Genomic DNA, 20,836 nt, shown 5'->3' on the forward strand with positions numbered 1-20,836 from the left:
TACTGCAGGAGCAGGCTCTAGCTACACCCCATATTCGTCACAGTAATATTATGATGATATGACATGATTATGGTATAATTATGATGCATTTTTTACAAGATGGGTCATGTAAGGTGTTATTGGAAAAGGTATGATTTGCTGAAGATATATAATTTTTGTATCTGAAGTTATGAATATTGACTATGGATCTGTATTTCAAATGTGCTTACTCTGGAAACACCGACAGCCAGCCTTTCAGGTATGACACTGATGAAGCTAGACAGTGCTGATGGCTCATCAGCAAAGACAATGGGCTGTAGAAAAGCTTTGTCTTACTGCAAAGGTTTCAACCAGCCTCTAAGTAATGGCTCCTATGTCTCAGCAAGGGCATGTGACCAGACCACATGGTACTGAACTCCATTTTGAGTACCTGTATTTTTCTAGGCTGGGAACTGTTTTTGGAACAAAGGGTTCCCGCCCTATGTTAAAGCTATATAAGGTGGAGTGTGACATCATCTAGTGGCCTCACTCCCCACACAAGAGAACTCCTGGAAACACCTGAGGAACAAAGACTGAACTGGGGGAAGTGCTGGTCCCAGGCTAGAAGGATTTCTAGCCTATGTATGGAAACCTGGTGAACTGCTTGTATCAACAGCCAGAGTGAGAAATTGCTAATTCATATCCAATCTTTCTAGTATTTTAGGCTTAGTTTGCAATTTTGTTTATTTATAGGTAATCTGCTTTGGACTGTTTGCTATCACTTATAATCACTTAAAATCTATCTTTTGTAGTTAATGAACTTGTTTTTTGGTTTATCTAAACCAGCACGCCTTTAAGTGAAGTGTTTGGGGAAAAATCTCAGCTTGGTTAACATATTGAGGGAGAGGTGAACCATTTATGAGCTTGCATTGTACAGATCCCTGTGCAGTGCAACACGGTATAATTTTGGGTTTATACTCAGTGGGGGGTGCGTGCCTGGGGAGCTGGGTCTTATCTTGGCTGCAGCCTCTCTATTGCTGGTTCATACAGCAGCTGGTTGGAGCCTGCATGTAACCTCAGCTGGGTGTGTCCCCACCTGTGTAAATGCTGGTGGGAGTGTAGGACTGGAAGTGGTCTACAGCTTGTCACAGTAGCACAGTGTGAGAGGGAGCCCAGGCTGGTAAGTGAGAGGGCTCAGTGGTACCCCAGTTCCAGGTGACACCCCGCAGGGAACCCGTCACACTTGCCCTTTGGGGAAGTCAGTTAGAACTCGGCGTGTACTGTAAGTGCTAGGACTGATTTATTCTAACCAACTGTGACTACACACGTCTATAGTTTGTTAGGGATTTATGATATTTTGGTAATCTACTGTCATCTCGTCTTGTCTTCCCTCTACTAATGATATAAACTTGTTGGCCTTCATGCCAGCGCAAAAATTAAACAAGAATAGTTATAAAAGTGCTACCAAGAAGTTTGGTACTTAGCTCCTCATACTATAGACCAGGAAAAGGTATCAGAGGCATTTGTTGTCACACAAAAAGCCTTGTGGCACCATCGAAACGCTAAATAAGCTGCCAGATTTCCAGTTCTTTTCAATGTTACCTCTAGCCACTGGTTGAGTGTTTGCATTAGCCGGTTTGATGCCAGCACTGTAAACAACACTCTCTTCATGCCAAGTGCAAGATCCATCACTGCCTACAACTGGAGGATGTTCGACTTTAAGGATGAATCCTACATTATTAAATTCTTTGGTTACCATGTTGGTTTGATCATTGGCGGTTGTTTCTGGGGATAAAAAATATGTGGATTTTCAAACAATAAAACCTGCAAAACTTCTAACAGGATTAGCACATCTATTCACAGCAAATGAGGGGCACAGCATTTTTGCCCCCTTACTTCTAGCTGTACCCCTTTATTATTAAGGAATTATTATTAAACATTTATACTGCAGTAGCACCTAGAGTCTACCAGTCTGGTGCAAGGCGCAGAACAACCATATTATAAATGACAGATGGCAGTCCCTGCACCAAGGAGCTTACAAACTGAAGGTACAAAACCACAAATATTCTCTCCCTCCTTGGTATTGAAATCCTGGAAATACTTAGTGATGGTTAGCATGTGCTCCCTTAGTCGTTGCTTAACCAAGCCCAAACAGATTTAGCCTGGGATGTTCAAAGGAGCCTAAAAGAGTTCTAGCTATTGAGGTAATCATATGGGCTTCCTCACCATTGTACTGGAACACTTTGCAATCATTAACACATTTTACCTTTACACCACCCCCAGGAGGTAGGCAGTGCTAGCATCCCCTTTGTACAAGGCACAGGGTTCATTTTGTGACTTGTGCAGGGCCATGCGGTAAGCTTGCAGCTAAGACAGAAACTGAACTGAGATCAGGTGAACCCCATTTAGGCCCTGCTCCACTCTCCTCAGCTCCACTAGGTGCCTTTGAAAACCTCAGCTTTAGCTCTTCCAGTCTTTCCCCAGGAGTAGCTCATGGCAAGCAGAGACTTGCAAAATGTTCTCACTACAGCCTGGCATCAGCTGAGCCTATCTCAATTCAGACTAGCACAAGACTAATGATTGTGTGCTCTGGGCTTACTGTAATGCCCTGCATCTGAAACTCAGAAGCATACAAATCATAGAGTCTTTTCAATTTTGTTGTGAAAATAAATTCCTCTGAGCTGGTCTTGTACCCTGATTAGTTCTGTACAGTGCTAGGCATGTACTACAGACAAAGCCTAATGAATAAAATAACTCCAATACTTAAAAGGAATTGTACTAGTATCTTCACAAAACTTTGAAGAAGACTCAGTCAGATCCTCTCCCTCTGCTCAAAAAGCCCTGGGACCAACCCTTCGCAGTCCCCTGAACGAGGACTAGAATTGCACTCCCATTGTATTTTCATCACGCTCCCAACTTCCACACAGAACGTCAGTGTTGTAGAAGCAGCAGTGATCTGTATGCTCTGTATGACTATGCTATGTATAACCTGTACGCTCAAAAGGTCTGTTACACCTCCCCCCCATTTTGTCTCCTCTCCCCCTTTGAATACCTGTGAAGTGGCTTTCCCCCCTCCCCCTCCCTCCTGGAATGCTTGTGGGATGAATGGGCTGGTTGGAAGATCAGAAGAGCTCCCAGGTATACAAGGTGTCTGGGACTCTAATTAGGCAGCAACCATACACCCATGCATGGACACTGCATGGACACTGGCCGAGGTGGAGTGGTTTGCATAGAGTAGTCATTGAGTGTTATTAAAGTAATTGGTCCAATTTCTTTCCGGAGACAATAATATGTTACTGAGATTCCAACTGTATCAGACAGGAAGACGAGTAAGTGTTTTTAAGCACAGGAAACCAGATTCTGTTTTCAGCTACACAGGTGAAAATGTGAAGTAACTATTGACTTTAGTGGAGCTACTCTGGATTTACACCTCAGCAACTGAGGTCAGAATTACCCAGTGTCTGTAATGGAGGAGGAGCAGGGAAATTAATATCCGTGAATTAATTTCACTGGGCCAAATTCTTCCCAATTGCGAGTCCACTGAAATCAATAGTGATGAATTCAGCTCTCTTTGTCTCACTGTGAACAACTCTCCTGCACAACTTGCTGTTGTTACATCATGCTACCAAAGTGCTGTCACCAAAATCATCGTCTCTCCCACCTTTCTGATCACATTGCCCCCTTCTTGCTTCAGATCATAGAATCATAGAATAACAGAGTTGGAAGGGACCTCTGGAGGCCATCTAGTCCAACCCCCTGCCCAGAGCAGGACCAATCCCAACTAAATCATCCCAGCCAGAGCTTTGTCAAGCCTGACCTTAAAAATATCTAAGGAAGGAGATTCCACCACCTCCCTAGGTAACGCATTCCAGTGTTTCACCACCCTCCTAGTGAAAAAGTTTTTCCTAATATCCAACCTAAACCTCCCCCACTGCAACTTGAGACCATTACTCCTTGTCCTATCATCTGCTATCACTGAGAATAGTCTAGATCCATCCTCTTTGGATCCACCTTTCAGGTAGTTAAAAGCAGCTATCAAATCCCCCCTCATTCTTCTCTTCCGTAGACTAAACAATCCCAGTTCCCTTCACTGGCTTCTCCTCTGCCTCAAGTTCCCGGACCTTGTCCTCACCTGTAAACCTCTCCACCACTCTTCTTCCCTCAGTAACAGTTTCTCAGCCTCCTGCTTCCAGTGACTACGTTTGTCCCAAGCCACCTCCAAAAAGCCCTTTTGTGTCCTTCTCCCACTCATATCTTCACACCTTCATCACACCATCATCACACAGAGTTCCCAGTGACCACTCAAATCCCTCCTTAAAGCACATCTTCTGCGGAGCACTTAAGCAATCATCCACCAAACTGAGAAATGCGTGACACCAAAAGAAGCATGCCGGTACAACCAACAGGCAGCTGTACACAAATGAAGAATGCTTACTTGTAACCAGAGTTCTCTGCAAGCACTGCGAAGTCATAGTAATGGTAATGCGCTGCCTAGCGCAGCCTAGTGGTAGAACCTTCTCCAACAGTGGCCATTGGAGCACATGTGCACCCCTTCCCATTCCTCCCTTCAGGGTGTCCAAAAGTTGTGAGAAAGAGAGCTCTACCCCCTCAGTTCCTTCCCCGCTACAAATCATAATAGGACTCTGAGAAAGAGGGGAAAGGTGGCGGAAGAAAGAATTCCATTTACAAGCAAGTAACCACCTCTTCTTTGCGTGGGTCTGCATATTCCCACTTACGGGTAAGTTGACAAGCAGGGCTGAAAAACTCAGAAAGAGAAAGCAGAGTTGTAATTAAATAAAGACTGACAAACCATTCTACCTAATTTGGCATCGGCTCTTGAAGCCAAATCCAAAGCATAATGTTTGGTAATGGATCGACTTCCAAGTCAGTCTTACAGACTCCCCCAGTAAGACCATGTTTAAGGTAAGCAAGAGCCGAATAATATCTTACAACAGTAGGCTCAGGAACTGTCACCAACTTGTAACATTCAATGATACATTATCTAACCCATCTGTAAATAGGCTGCACAGATACATGAAGACCCACAGGATTCTTAGCCTAAGAAACAACCGACATAGATGAACTTCCAAAACCTTGTGGCTCTATTTAAATAATCTGCTAGAACCCTTCCAGCATCCAAAGTATGTAACACACATTAGTATGTGATTTGGGGGGAAAATAAATTAATTATCTGATTCATCCATATGGACTGGAGTGCTTCACTTCCATCTGGTGCAACACTTGGAAGGAACTGAGCTGGTAGAAGGCGCTGTGCCCCCTTATAGAGCCTTTCCCTCAGGACATTCCAAAACTCCGAGGGGACAGGTAGGACAGCACATGCGTTTGCTCTAACGGCCACTGCTCCGAGGTGTTTCTGCTGCTAGGCATCACTGGGCGGCACATTACCATAAGTGTGAATAAGCAGAGCCACTCAAAGAATCACTTTCAGATTAGCCCACTCTAGAGTCATCTGGTGGATGTGTCTGAATTGTTCTCTCTGTCTGGCCCCTATGAATTGCTGAACATTTCCCTGGGGAACTGAGTGTCCTCAATGCCAATGGAGTCAAGAGGAACTGAGGTTACTCAGCCCCTCACAAGAGAAGCTTAGGGTCGGATTTAGAAAAACATCCCATTTTTAGGCTCCATTGCAATCCACAGAACGCCCGCTTGACAGCCACCTACCTCTGTAGACACACAAACTCACTTGGCACCTAGGCATCTATGTTTCTGCCTCTGACCACACACACATTCAAATCCCTTCTCATCAGGCAGTAGAGGGGCTTGAACAAGTGATCCCTCATGTCCTGGTGGTGCTCTGGCCACTGGGCTAAAGATCATAAGAGACCTGCTCCTGCTTCCTTCTTCCCCAGTTCTTTTGTGTAGATCTAGGCGGCCTCTGAGCATGCCTACTTGATCAGGCCCCTCACATTAATTAGGTGGAGGAGCATCTGCCTTACCACAGTTCATGAATCATTAGCAGAGCTAGGTGCCCCCCTGCAGCCCAGATTTAGGCACCTAGCTCCGTGAGAGGGGCAGGGCTTAGAACACATCTCTCATAGGCATCTCCCATTGGCTAGGTTAGGCAGTTTCCCGCCTAACATGCTGGCTTTTGTAGATCCCGTCCCTCTCCTCATCCACTGTATAGGGAGCCTGGGCACCAAACTCAGGCTTTGTGGATTACAGTGTTATTGTGTGATTTGCTAGGCGCCTAAAAGTTAGGCATTGTGACACTCAGCATCCCGATGCCTACGTCCCTTTGTGAATCTGGGCGGTAGTGTCTTGCAGCATTGGTTCTTATATTAAGCTCCTTGGGGAAGGACCTATGTCTTTCTCTATGTTTTACACAGTGGTGTGTACATTGATTGACAGCTCTCAATAACTAACAATAATTTGAAAGTAGCTACTTAAGAAGAGGACATGGTACCTGGGCAAGTGCTACTGCTCATCCCCACGCTGAACTTGCTAGTTATAAGCTGCTTCAGCCAGGGAGGGGTTGGGTGAGGATCTGTTAGAGAGGGGAAATCGTGACACAAATAAGAAATAGGGTCTTTTTCGCACAGCTCCTTCCTTTTAATCTCCGGTTCGTCTCAAATCTTTTTTACATCTTGCTGCCCAGGTGCATCCTCCCATGTTGCATTTCACTAGACACATTAATTATTGTTTTCCCCAGGCTTGTGAACTTCAGGCCCAGGCCTCACTCCAGCAAGGTGCTGAGGAGTCCAGGGTGCACAACATACCGCAGCAGATGCTGAGCACAGTGCGACATCAGGCGCTTTGATGCTTATATCCCTGCAACAAGGGCTAAAATCTGGCACACAATAAAGTAATACAAATAAATCATAATTAATACCTGGTAGGGAATCTCTTTTCTGAAGGAAAAGGAAACTTGCTCTTCACCACCTTCACACCCCTTCTGAGCAATCTGCATTAGTTTACATGTTGTGGATCAGCACAAGGGGCAGGCATCACTTCAGTTGCACTCAAACCCTTGGCCAGGTCTACACTAGGAAATTAGGTTAGTATAACTATGTCATTCAGGAGTGTGAAAAATCTACCCTGCTGAGCAATGCAGTTAAACCAAGCTAACCCCCAGCGTAGACAGCACTATGCCAGTGGGAGGGCTTCTTCCATCGACAGAGCTACCGCCTCTCAGGGGAGTGGAGTAACTACGCCCATGGGAGAAACCCTCCTGTCAGCATGGGTAATGTTTTCCCTGAAGTGCTACAGCAGGACAGTTTTAAGTGTAGATCTGCCCCGAGTTTGGAATCTGAAGTGGGCCTCAAGTGGCATAGGACTAGAGCTATGTACGGGGTGAATTTAGTCATCCAGGTGCTGCCCCTAACTGCAGTGGGAACCCCTCTGGTTTGTGGAAGAACAAGAGGAAGAGGTGAGATTCTTTCATCCTGACATTTCTTTTTTGTTAATCAGTATCACCAGACATTTCTGGTTTCTTTAAGCATCACGTTTACTCATTAATTTCTCCTGCCATTGTTAAAGTAATGAGCACATGACACTTACCTTTTTCTGTTTGCTCCCGGCCCCTCCACTCTTTGAATGCTGCCATTTTTTCCATTGGGTAAGTCTCCCTTATGGTGCTGAATCTGTGTTTTTCAGCAGGTAGGGTAACTGGCAAATTCTGTTTGGATGCGTGTTGCTCCGAATGTTTCTCTTCGGCACTGAATGCAGCTGGAATAGTCTGGTCATTTTCCTGAACTCCATGACTTATTTTCGCAGGAGATCTGTCAGCAGGATCTTTGATGTCACCCCCATTTTCAAGTGTTTTATGACAAAATACATTATCTGCAAGGTTACTGCTGGATATTGTCACATGCCGGAATTCACATCTTTTGGAGTTTACCATATCCCATTCCTTTACCAGGGAAATTAATTTCTGAATGGGAGTGGATGAGTTTCTATTTTCTGATTTTTTTGCTAAATTGCCTCTTTCCCCTTTCTTCCTTGGAGGGCTTGCTGAATGTTTACAATAGCTGGAATTTTCCCCGATGTCTGTAGACTGATGATATCCTCCAGATTTATTCCTTCGTTTTGTCCCTCTGGTCTGTGAAATCATTCTGGTATACTTCTCATTCTCTCCTTTGCTATCCTGCATGTCTTTTATTTTACTCCAGGTATTAACACACCAGTTACTGAAATCCACAGCAGTGTAGGAATGTTCCTGAAAAGGGAGTGGAAAGCGGTTATTTTTAAATGACTCTTCTTATTTGTCCCAAAGGCACGGTAAGTTTTGCCTTACCTGATCGCTTAGATTTTAGCACTGCATAAACAGGGCCATTTTGTGGTCTAAGTTGTATTGGCATAAACTTGTGAGGCAGCAGGAGCTGAGAACTGGTCATTCTGAGCACTTGTCCATCTAGACCTTGCAGAGGCCGCACACTGAACCTTGCCCATGCTACCAGAGCTATAACCACATGGGGCTAAACCCACAGAGGTACTTAGGCATTGTGGGCTAGATCCACAAGGGGATTTGGGTGCCTAACTGCCACTTTAGGCAACTCATGCCAAAGGCCCAGTGGAATTCTCCAACTAGGCGTTCCCCTGCCTATCTCACCTGTGGAGCCCAGTCCAGTAGGCATGCTCAGAGCATGCCTACCAAATGAGACCCTGCATAAAACAGACACAGGTGGAGGAAGTGCCACCCTTTTGCCCATTAGTTAGAGCAATCACCCAGGAGATGGGAAACCCAGGTTCAAATCTTCTCTGCCTGAATGTGGAGTAGGGCAAGTGTGCCTGTTCTTATGGGTAAAAACCTAGCACAGAGAACACTGAGACAGGGAGTGGCCTTCCCTGGGGCAAACTGGACAGGTCTTGATCAGCCATGTTTACTCCAGAAAAGAAGCACAAATTGCTCTGGGAACTCAAAATGACAATGGCACAGAAGCTATCTAAACCTGAACACTAAAAAACTATCCAAACAAACTAAACTACAACAATTAGCTGCAAATGACTGAGATTTTCTTTCTCCTTTTATAGATGGAATCTTCTCATTTTTCTGTAATATTTAAAGAAAATACCTTCAGCTGTTTTACCCTGAATCTGTATCTCTTGATGCTCAAAAACCTGTTGTTCTATACATAGGTGTTGGGACCCGAGAGACTGGGGGTCCTGCCGTACCGCCTGGCTTGAAGTGGTTTCCATCATATCCAGGGTTTACAGTTTGGTTCAATGGCTCTCAGCACCCCCACTATACAAATTGTTCCAACACTCCTGGTTCTATTAAAAAAGTCATTATTTTTTCTGAACTGCTACTGGCATCTTGATGTGAGTAGATTCTTAGAAATTATTGCACTTTTGGAAGAAAGATTTCCTCTTTACGTAGAAGTTTCAGAACTTTCATTTTTGTTGATAATTTTGCAGTAAGAGTTAAGACAACTTGTCCCAAGCTGCAACTGGACAATTTAAACATTCAGGTCTGAACTGTTTTTTAAAACTTATTGTTTTGAGGTATTTCTGAAAAAAATCTTACTTCTTTTGGGTCTTTGCTGAACTCACGCTCCTTATCCCAAGTCACAATATTTAATCTTCTAAATGGAAAAGAAGCTTCATCGTAAGTTTCATGTTTTTTGACCCACAATCTGTAAAATGAATATTTTTCAGTTTTTCTACATTTGTGAACCTTTGAATTTTTTTCCAGGGACAGCCTAAGGTTGTTGGGTTGTGTGTGCATTCTGGTGAATGTTAAAATTAGTTTTATATGAATTTTAATTATTGGGGAATTATTAGACAAGATAATGGAGTGGCTGATATGGGACTTGATTAATAAAGAATTAAAGGTGGAGTATATAATTAATGCCAATTGACACGGGTTACTCTAAAATAGATCCTGTCAAACTAACTTGATATATTTTTTTGGATGAGATTACATATTTGGTTGATAAAGATAATAGTGTTGATGTAATATCCTTAGACTTCTGTAAGGCCTTTGACTTAATAGTTCATTTTTATTTAAAAACTAGAACAATACAAAATTAATGTGGCACACATTAACTGGATTAAAAACTGACTAACTGATAGGTCTCAAAATGTAATTGTAAACAGGGAATTGTCACTGAGCTGGTCTGTTTCTAATGGGATCCTGCAGGGACTGGTTCCTGGCCCTATGCTATTTAACATATTTAGCAATGACCTGAAAGAAAACATAAAATCATCACTGATAAAGTTTGCAGATGATACAAAAACTGGGGAAATGGTAAAAAAGAAGAGGATAGGTCCCTGATGCAGAGCGATCTGGATCGCTTGGTAAACTGAACTCAAGCAAACAATATGTTTTTAAATGGCTAAATGTAAATGTATACATCTAGGAACAAAGAATACAGGCCATACTTATAGGATGGGGGGCTGAAAAAGTTTGGGAGGGGGCAGGTGGATATTCAACTGAATATGAGCTCCCAGTGTGATTATGTGGCCAAAAAGGCAAATGGCTGTCAGAGGGGCAGCCGTGTTAATCTGTTTCAGCAAAAACAACGAGGGGTCTTGTGGCACCTTAAAGACTAACAAATTTATTCGAGCATAAGCTTTCGTGGGCTGTGACCCACTTCTTCAGATGTATGGAGTGAAAACTGCAGTAGGCTAATGTGATTCTTGGATACTTAAACAGGGGAATCTCGAGTAGGAGTGAAGAGGTTTTTTTGCCTCTATATTTGGCACTGATGCAGCCACTGCTGGGATCTTGTGTCCAGTTCTGGAGTCCACAATTCAAGAAGGATGTTGATAAATTTCGTGAGGGTTCAGAGAAGAGCCAGGAGAATCATTAAAGGATTAGAAAACCTGCCTCATTGTGATAGAATCAAGGAGCTCAATCTATTTATTTTAACAAAGAGAAGGTTACAGGGTGACTTGATCACAATGTCTAAATATCTACATGGGGAACAAATGTTTGGCTCTTCAATCTAGCAGGGAAAGGTGTAATATGATCCAACAGCTGGAAGTTGAAGTTGACATATTCAGACTGGAAATAAGGGGTACTTTTTTAAGTGACGGTAATTAATCATTAGCACAATTTACTAAACATTGTGATGGATTCTCCATCCCTGGAAAATTTTAAATCAAGATGTGATTTTATTTTTAAAGAAACATGCTCTAGTTCAAAAGGAATTATTTGGGGAAAGTTCTATGTCCTGTGTTATACAGGAGGTCAGACTAGATGATCACAATGGTCTCTAATGGCCTTGGAATCTATGAGCCTATGAAACGATAGAAAATAGACAGGCATCTTCTTTACCTGTATCCATCGCACTGATAAAGTGCTTCAAAAAGAGAAGGAATTCTGTACTCCTCTGCTTCTTGACAAAATAGAGACCATTCTCTGTAAATTGTAAATAAACATAACTGTACAGTAATTCTCTCAAATACATTTAGATTATCTTTTCTAAATACTAGTCAATTTTTGAAATCATCTTCTGTAATCAACGATGCAAAGTGATCGTGCAAAATGCACTCTCCCTAACTTGAGTCATTTCTTATTTTGCTACTGATGCAATATTAACACATGGAAAAAATAGAGGCCAAAACTTTCAAAAGTGTTTATGACTTTCGGGTGCCTTGTGTTTTGGATGACATACAGGCATCTCAAGTTGGGAACCCAAACAATGAAAGGTGAAATTGTGGTTCCACTGAAGTCAAGGAAAAACTTCCATTGACTTCAGTTGAACCAGAATTTCATTCCAGACATCCAAAATAAGTGAACTCTTTTGAGAAAAACAGTTCAAACTTTGAATATCTAACACTGAAAAGAAACTGCTCATGAACACTCAACAGAGCAAGATTTATGTGTAGAAATCATACAGCAAATAATTTTGAACAACAAACGAGTTTAAGTAAACCATGACCTGTTTGCAGTCAATTTGCACACAAAAAAAAGAAGCTAAATTTGGTGAATAAATTATTGGCTACAATTTTTTGCTCAGGTTTTCTTTAAATTCACAAAGCCTTATGCTAATTTTTCTCACACTAATGTTGCTGTATGAATTTGATAACAAATACTACTGGAACTAAAAATCTTGCTTTAATGCTTTAATCACCATGTAAATCAGAAAACCTATAGGTGGAATAAAATATTAATACCTTTCTTCCTATAGATATCTGGAATAAGACTAATAAAACGCATGATCTCTCTTTTCTTACTTAAATTCAGATGGTAAAAACAGCTTGCCAAGTCTAAGGAAGTTGAGAATGTGTCGAAATATTTGCCCATCTCCATGGATTAGGAGACTCTGACCATATGTAATCCAATAAACTTTTTTGCAGTTTGACAGGAGCTCTGGACACTGGAGAAATAAATATATATCGTAACTTAGGAGGTCAGAGTTACTTTAAGACCTTTTTTCTTCCCACCGTGTCCCCCCTTCAAAGCAGCTCTCCTTCTAGCCAGGGAAGGTTGAATGTAGCTAAATGTAGAGCGAGTTGTTAGAACATTATGCTACTTCGCTTGCCGATGGGGTTCATTTATATCAGCGGTGCCCAAACTTTTCCTGTCGCGCCCCCTCTTACCAGTACTGGAATTTCTCTGTGCCCCCTCCTCCATTACTGCACAGTTGGCTCAGTAGAGGAGCTTGGGCTGACGCAGAGCTGGCCTGGTGGGGGAGAAGGAATAAGGGCAGAGCTGGGCTGGGGATGGAGCAGGTGGTGGAGTGGAGCTGGTCTGTGGGAGGAGCGGAGGTGTGGCTAGGGTGGAGCTGGTCTGTGGGAGGAGCGGAGGTGTGGCTAGGGTGGAGCTGGTCTGTGGGAGGAGCGGAGGTGTGGCTAGGGGTGGAGCTGGTCTGTGGGAGGAGCGGAGGTGTGGCTAGGGTGGAGCTGGTCTGTGGGAGGAGCAGAGGTGTGGCTAGGGTGGAGCTGGTCTGTGGGAGGAGCGGAGGTGTGGCTAGGGTGGAGCTGGTCTGTGGGAGGAGCGGAGGTGTGGCTAGGGTGGAGCTGGTCTGTGGGAGGAGCGGAGGTGTGGCTAGGGGTGGAGCTGGTCTGTGGGAGGAGCGGAGGTGTGGCTAGGGTGGAGCTGGTCTGTGGGAGGAGCGGAGGTGTGGCTGGGGGTGGAGCTGGTCTGTGGGAGGAGCGGAGGTGTGGCTAGGGGTGGAGCTGGTCTGTGGGAGGAGCAGAGGTGTGGCTAGGGTGGAGCTGGTCTGTGGGAGGAGCGGAGGTGTGGCTAGGGTGGAGCTGGTCTGTGGGAGGAGCGGAGGTGTGGCTAGGGTGGAGCTGGTCTGTGGGAGGAGCGGAGGTGTGGCTAGGGTGGAGCTGGTCTGTGGGAGGAGCGGAGGTGTGGCTAGGGGTGGAGCTGGTCTGTGGGAGGAGCGGAGGTGTGGCTGGGGGTGGAGCTGGTCTGTGGGAGGAGCGGAGGTGTGGCTAGGGTGGAGCTGGTCTGTGGGAGGAGCGGAGGTGTGGCTGGGGGTGGAGCTGGTCTGTGGGAGGAGCGGAGGTGTGGCTAGGGTGGAGCTGGTCTGTGGGAGGAGCGGAGGTGCGGCTAGGGTGGAGCTGGTCTGTGGGAGGAGCGGAGGTGCGGCTAGGGTGGAGCTGGTCTGTGGGAGGAGCGGAGGTGCGGCTAGGGTGGAGCTGGTCTGTGGGAGGAGCGGAGGTGTGGCTAGGGTGGAGCTGGTCTGTGGGAGGAGCGGAGGTGTGGCTAGGGTGGAGCTGGTCTGTGGGAGGAGCGGAGGTGTGGCTGGGGGTGGAGCTGGTCTGTGGGAGGAGCGGAGGTGTGGCTAGGGGTGGAGCTGGTCTGTGGGAGGAGCGGAGGTGTGGCTAGGGTGGAGCTGGTCTGTGGGAGGAGCGGAGGTGTGGCTAGGGTGGAGCTGGTCTGTGGGAGGAGCGGAGGTGTGGCTAGGGTGGAGCTGGTCTGTGGGAGGAGCGGAGGTGTGGCTAGAGTGGAGCTGGTCTGTGGGAGGAGCGGAGGTGTGGCTAGGGTGGAGCTGGTCTGTGGGAGGAGCGGAGGTGTGGCTAGGGGTGGAGCTGGTCTGTGGGAGGAGCGGAGGTGTGGCTAGGGTGGAGCTGGTCTGTGGGAGGAGCGGAGGTGTGGCTAGGGGTGGAGCTGGTCTGTGGGAGGAGCGGAGGTGTGGCTAGGGTGGAGCTGGTCTGTGGGAGGAGCGGAGGTGTGGCTAGGGTGGAGCTGGTCTGTGGGAGGAGCGGAGGTGTGGCTAGGGTGGAGCTGGTCTGTGGGAGGAGCGGAGGTGTGGCTAGGGTGGAGCTGGTCTGTGGGAGGAGCGGAGGTGTGGCTAGGGTGGAGCTGGTCTGTGGGAGGAGCGGAGGTGTGGCTAGGGTGGAGCTGGTCTGTGGGAGGAGCAGAGGTGCGGCTGGGGGTGGAGCTGGTCTGTGGGAGGAGCGGAGGTGTGGCTAGGGTGGAGCTGGTCTGTGGGAGGAGCGGAGGTGTGGCTAGGGTGGAGCTGGTCTGTGGGAGGAGCGGAGGTGTGGCTAGGGTGGAGCTGGTCTGTGGGAGGAGCAGAGGTGCGGCTGGGGGTGGAGCTGGTCTGTGGGAGGAGCGGAGGTGTGGCTAGGGTGGAGCTGGTCTGTGGGAGGAGCGGAGGTGCGGCTGGGGGTGGAGCTGGTCTGTGGGAGGAGCGGAGGTGTGGCTAGGGTGGAGCTGGTCTGTGGGAGGAGCAGAGGTGCGGCTGGGGGTGGAGCTGGTCTGTGGGAGGAGCGGAGGTGTGGCTAGGGTGGAGCTGGTCTGTGGGAGGAGCGGAGGTGTGGCTAGGGTGGAGCTGGTCTGTGGGAGGAGCGGAGGTGTGGCTAGGGTGGAGCTGGTCTGTGGGAGGAGCGGAGGTGTGGCTAGGGTGGAGCTGGTCTGTGGGAGGAGCGGAGGTGTGGCTAGGGTGGAGCTGGTCTGTGGGAGGAGCGGAGGTGTGGCTAGGGTGGAGCTGGTCTGTGGGAGGAGCGGAGGTGTGGCTAGGGTGGAGCTGGTCTGTGGGAGGAGCGGAGGTGTGGCTAGGGTGGAGCTGGTCTGTGGGAGGAGCGGAGGTGTGGCTAGGGTGGAGCTGGTCTGTGGGAGGAGCAGAGGTGTGGCTGGGGGTGGAGCTGGTCTGTGGGAGGAGCGGAGGTGTGGCTGGGGGTGGAGCTGGTCTGTGGGAGGAGCGGAGGTGTGGCTAGAGTGGAGCTGGTCTGTGGGAGGAGCGGAGGTGTGGCTAGGGTGGAGCTGGTCTGTGGGAGGAGCGGAGGTGTGGCTAGGGTGGAGCTGGTCTGTGGGAGGAGCGGAGGTGTGGCTAGGGTGGAGCTGGTCTGTGGGAGGAGCGGAGGTGCGGCTGGGGGTGGAGCTGGTCTGTGGGAGGAGCGGAGGTGTGGCTAGGGTGGAGCTGGTCTGTGGGAGGAGCGGAGGTGTGGCTAGGGTGGAGCTGGTCTGTGGGAGGAGCGGAGGTGTGGCTAGGGTGGAGCTGGTCTGTGGGAGGAGCGGAGGTGCGGCTGGGGGTGGAGCTGGTCTGTGGGAGGAGCGGAGGTGCGGCTGGGGGTGGAGCTGGTCTGTGGGAGGAGCGGAGGTGCGGCTGGGGGTGGAGCTGGTCTGTGGGAGGAGCGGAGGTGTGGCTAGGGTGGAGCTGGTCTGTGGGAGGAGCGGAGGTGCGGCTGGGGGTGGAGCTGGTCTGTGGGAGGAGCGGAGGTGTGGCTAGGGTGGAGCTGGTCTGTGGGAGGAGCGGAGGTGCGGCTGGGGGTGGAGCTGGTCTGTGGGAGGAGCGGAGGTGCGGCTGGGGGTGGAGCTGGTCTGTGGGAGGAGCGGAGGTGCGGCTGGGGGTGGAGCTGGTCTGTGGGAGGAGCGGAGGTGTGGCTAGGGTGGAGCTGGTCTGTGGGAGGAGCGGAGGTGTGGCTGGGGGTGGAGCTGGTCTGTGGGAGGAGCGGAGGTGTGGCTAGGGTGGAGCTGGTCTGTGGGAGGAGCGGAGGTGTGGCTGGGGGTGGAGCTGGTCTGTGGGAGGAGCGGAGGTGTGGCTGGGGGTGGAGCTGGTCTGTGGGAGGAGCGGAGGTGTGGCTGGGGGTGGAGCTGGTCTGTGGGAGGAGCGGAGGTGTGGCTAGGGGTGGAGCTGGTCTGTGGGAGGAGCGGAGGTGTGGCTAGGGTGGAGCTGGTCTGTGGGAGGAGCGGAGGTGTGGCTAGGGTGGAGCTGGTCTGTGGGAGGAGCGGAGGTGTGGCTAGGGTGGAGCTGGTCTGTGGGAGGAGCGGAGGTGTGGCTAGGGTGGAGCTGGTCTGTGGGAGGAGCGGAGGTGTGGCTAGGGTGGAGCTGGTCTGTGGGAGGAGCGGAGGTGCGGCTGGGGCTGGAGGGGGACTGGGAGCAGAGCAGGGGGTAGACAGGAGCTGTGGGTGGGGCCAGAGCTCAGCCGGGGGTGGAGTCAAGGTGCGGATGGGGCCGGAGCGGAGGTGTCGCTGGGGCCAGAGCTGGCCTGGGGGTGGAGTGGAGGTGCAGCTGGGGCTGGAAGGGGGCTGGGGGTGAAGAGGAGCTGTGGCTGGAGCTGGAACTGGGGTGGGTGGTGCCACCTGGGGGCTGGCCAGAGTCCCACCATGTGCCCCCCGAAACGTTCTCCAGGCCCCCGTCCAAACTCCACGGTTTGGGGACCACTGATTTATAACATGAGATAGTCCCTTCCCAGGCTGAGCTTGTTACTTCTGCAATATATCCAGACTTGCTCTGCTTGCTCTGGCATTTGTGGCAGCACAAAAGCTCAGCGCTAACCATGAGCTCAGGGTGACCGTTGATTCTTGTCATTTAAAGCCTCTGAGGCCAGTGCATAGCAGGTGACTCACCAGAAAACGGGGGTTCTCTGAATATAGAACTTCCAGAGACCTCCCCTCTTAGAATCACGTCGGCCTGCCTGGACCTGGAAACGTGCAAGGCCTATGAAAGAGCCCCATGTGTGTTCTTTGATGTCAAGGTTGCCTTTATAAAAGAGGCTCATTTGTCCCACCCCCCTCATTTCTTCTCTACCTGCCTTTACATAGACAAATGGGGATGAAGGGAGGGCAAGAATGGCTCTGTGGAGGGCGAAACTTTTCAGTCAGACTCAGGCCTGTTTTCCTTGCTTACAGGTGTAATTTGTTTCTGTAAATTACACTTCTAGTTCAGTGCTCCTGCAGTCAGGAAATTAGAATCGGGCACCTGCTCAAATTTGTGCCTTCAGTTGAATTACAAACCCACAATTCAGTGCAATTCTTGTAGGACCAAAGGCAGGCCACCTTTCTGAAAATGCGCCCTGGAGCGTTGTGTACACATTTTGAGATTTAGATTGGCTCTTTTTGGCCCTGATTCAGCAAAGCCCTTAGGCTTTTTCTTAACTTTACACATGCGCTTAAGTCCATCTCCATTCAGCAGAGCCCCTAAGCATGTGCTTAACCTAAACTTGAATTCAATGGAACTTAAGATCATCCATGAAGTTAAGCGCATGCTTATGAGCTTCTATTTGTTCTTATGGATTTCTAATATTAATTTTGAGGGAAGGAAGCCTCGCCCCCCATACATGGTTTTGGCAGCCCATGTACCCGATGAAAGAAGAATTAACCAGGTCCTATCAGTCCCAGTCAATGCTGTTTGTGTTGTTGGCCAGGAGGGGAACTCTTCTCTCATGAATAATTCTAGGTGCTTATTTCCTCAAGGGGCTAAACATGGTGCCTTCATACAGCTCCCAGCCCAGAAATGAAACTTTGCTTGCCCCAGGTTGCCAGGCAACCCCATCAAATGCTATCTCATCACCTTTCCAATACTAAAATGTCTTAGGCAAACTTACAGTAAGGCAATATAAAGATACTTATTGACTGTACCTTCAGCAAGGTTTGTAAGTATGTTTCATACCAATGGCTTCCTACATAAATTTTCACAATCTGATGCAGGGAGTAGACTCTTACTTCTGCTTTCCAGTCGTCATCTAAGGGATAAGGTTCAAAATGTCAAGGTCACAGTGGAAGTCATTTTAAATAATAATGAAACTTGGTGGTGGATATGACAGTTGTAAGCTACTGAGGGGATATCACAATAGTGTAATAATAATAATATGGATTCTTTAGTATGCTAAATGAATGTAGAGAATTCTGAGCAAACACACACAGAGCTCAGGCCTTGCATTCTGGTTCCAGGGCTCAGATATAAGCATTGTCAAAAAATAACCAGGCATGCAAATGTACAACAGCAAACACCCATGCTGCAGCCAGTATTCTTCTCTCTAGTCCAGTCCAAAGTCTTGGCCTGCATCTGTGAACGTAAGTCTGGTTCTGTTTGGGCTCTCCAACCTGGTGCATTTAGCTGCCCAATGTAGATAAAGCTGGTTATGCTGTTGAACCTGCACCCGAAAGGTACACAGCGTCAAAATTCAGCAGTGGGAAAAGCTGAGGTGTGCTGGAGTTTGCTTTGAAAGTTACGACTGATAGAAAGCTTTCACTGGACTTGACTGTGGGTTTAAGCTCAGGGAACTCCTGGGAGCGCACGGGAAGCAAAGCTATTTCTTCACCACTGTTTGTGTGTTCTTTTACCACTACTTCTGGAGACATTAGGCTAGCCTCACTCACTTCGTGTGCGCAAGGAATGGAAGTAGCGCTCCATTCCCTCCTGTGGACCTGCACAAGCTTGGGCACAATTTAGCCTCTGCATTTAGCCTCTAGATTTTATCGGAATGCGGAAATGACTTTCTGGAAAAGTTCAGATTGAAATCAGTCACAGGAATAGTCCATGAGACAGTTACCGTATTGTCCTGTGATATGCTGGCTGGAAAGTTTAAATAAATATTCACCCAAATCAAAATGGTGAAAAATATTTGAAAAGCGCCTGCATTAAGAAAAGATTTGTGTGCCTACAATAGCACCCGTCAGTACTGAAAGATATACGTAGCAGTCACAAACTCACAGAAGTGATGTTTGGAGGGACATGAACAATAACATGAAAAGATTAGACAACTCTGGAACGGGAATATGTAAAATAAAATGAGTGTGTAGAGTACCTCATCTAGCACAATGAGCCCTGGTCCATGACTGAGGTCCCTAGTTGCTACTGTTATACAAATAATAATAACAACAACTCAGTTGTTAGGCATTTGAGATTGTTACAATTATTTCCCATTTAATTTCTCTAACACAAGCTATGCACCACACTATGTCATGATGACATCAAGATGCCGCAGAGATGACTGAACTCCTTCATACCAAGCCCTGTTATCATGGATTTAAATTCCATCAAAATAATTAGTAGGATTCAGTCCTTTGTAGGTACAGAGATTTCCCACAGGAGCCCACTCTGAATATCAGTCCCCTAGTCTCATATGTACGACATCTAATATTAACCAGAAAATGTATTGGAGCAACTCAATTCACAGAGACTTACTGGAATGTAAGGCTTATTTGCATATCTGCCTAGAAATATGCTGTGTGCCATGAAGGACTTTCACTAATTCTCTCTCTTTTGAGGGGGAGAGACAGAATTTTCAAGCAAGCAGTTATATTCTAAACATAAATATGAATGCCTCTTCAGAAATAAGTGTCACTGTAGTGCAGTTACTGTGCATTTCTTCTAAAGCTTTTTGTTGTATGTATAATTATACAGCTTGGGGGGTAGCAGTAGCCACTTCTTAAAAACTATTGGCTTATACTAGATTTTACGAAAATGAGGAGTTTGTTGGTCACATAAAACCCTGGTTAATTTGAAACCTACCTTTTCCTCCTAGCTAGCACTGGACTATTGAGTCTTTATTCTTAATCAGCCAATATCCACTCATCATATTTTAAAACAATATAATTACTTATTTAAATCAATTTACTTACTGTGTCCCTTCATCTCTGCAGGTATCTTTTGTTTCAGATATGATTTCAAAGCATCTTTCATTGGTTCATATGTGATGTCCCTTTTGTCCAAGTAATCACAGAGCTCATGGATTTCAGACATATTTTCAGTAAGCGGGAGGCGGCAAGTTCCTAGCCAGTTCCTATCCATCCAAAGTTAAATGAGAATAGGTCACTAGATCTTTGTCTACTTTTTATACTACCAAATACTTTTACATGATTTATTTTTAAGTAATTCAGGCCAAGCCATTGTTAAGAACACCTGGTAGAAAGCTTTTCCAGCTATTGATACTTGAGCTTTCAATGAGATTTTTCCCATTGAATACTTTTGCATTTCTTCCACTTGACAAATCATGCTAATTCACTAGAACCTTCACATGAGTGCTCCTTACCAGCCTTAGAACAGGTCTGCAGTATCAGGGCCTAACAGACTATATGTGTTGTCCAAAAAATTTAAAGGTGAACTTATGGGCCTTTCATCTGCCAAGACCTGGCAACGGTTGCTGTTTGTAGAGACACCTAAACCAGTTTAAGAGGTGTCTCCTTACTCTGCAATATTAGTGATCAGTGATACAAGCAGAGGACTGCAGAATGCTGAGAGGAGGGTAACAGCAGGTAAATGAAAGACAGGTAAATGAAAGAAATTATTAAACAATTTTTTTGAAAAAGTATGTTTTTAACTTTTCACTCCCTCCTTTCATCCTTTTTGTTTCTTACATTTATACACTTTTTGGAAAGCATTTCAATGCCTCTTTAGTGCTCCTTGGGGAGTCATTCCTTCTGTCTAGTGTAATGATGTCTGCCCTTCTCTAGGCATACAGGGTCACTTTGTCACAAAGCAGAGTTTAGCACTTTCAATGCAGTTTAGAAATTACAATATTCAGTGTTAGCAATTTATCTGAATGTTAACAGTAGGAAAATAGGCTCAAATTTCATTCTTGGTGTAACAGACCACTCTATATACTTATACTCAGTTAGGCTCATTAAGTCAAATATATGCAATTTATGAATAAGCCAAATTCATGCCTGATGTGCGCCAACTGAAGTCCATGTCGTATATTTGGAGAACTCCAGCTATTGTTAGTAACTTTCCTTTGTTCCTTATGCAGTTGCCTGTGCAGAGCCCCACTGTCGGAGATTAGACAGTAG

At 47.0% G+C, this 20,836-nt stretch overlaps 1 protein-coding gene across 1 annotated transcript in view; it reads right to left on the reverse strand.

Annotated features, from left to right (window-relative positions):
• KCTD19 (potassium channel tetramerization domain containing 19) overlaps window positions 1–20,836 on the reverse strand; it is a 51,749-nt gene that overhangs the window by 4,914 nt on the left and 25,999 nt on the right. The window contains exons 7-14 of the mRNA XM_084644641.1: window positions 19,670–19,830; window positions 17,684–17,787; window positions 12,100–12,242; window positions 11,198–11,281; window positions 9,443–9,551; window positions 7,477–8,134; window positions 6,383–6,463; window positions 1,561–1,743 (exon numbers count right to left, since the gene is read on the reverse strand). Coding sequence (XP_084500767.1) covers window positions 1,561–1,743; window positions 6,383–6,463; window positions 7,477–8,134; window positions 9,443–9,551; window positions 11,198–11,281; window positions 12,100–12,242; window positions 17,684–17,787; window positions 19,670–19,830 — 1,523 coding nt within the window. The remainder of the gene's footprint in view (window positions 1–1,560; window positions 1,744–6,382; window positions 6,464–7,476; window positions 8,135–9,442; window positions 9,552–11,197; window positions 11,282–12,099; window positions 12,243–17,683; window positions 17,788–19,669; window positions 19,831–20,836) is intronic.

The sequence above is a fragment of the Lepidochelys olivacea genome (assembly GCF_965140295.1).
Source record: "Lepidochelys olivacea isolate rLepOli2 genome assembly, chromosome: 12".
NCBI lineage: Eukaryota > Metazoa > Chordata > Testudines > Cheloniidae > Lepidochelys > Lepidochelys olivacea.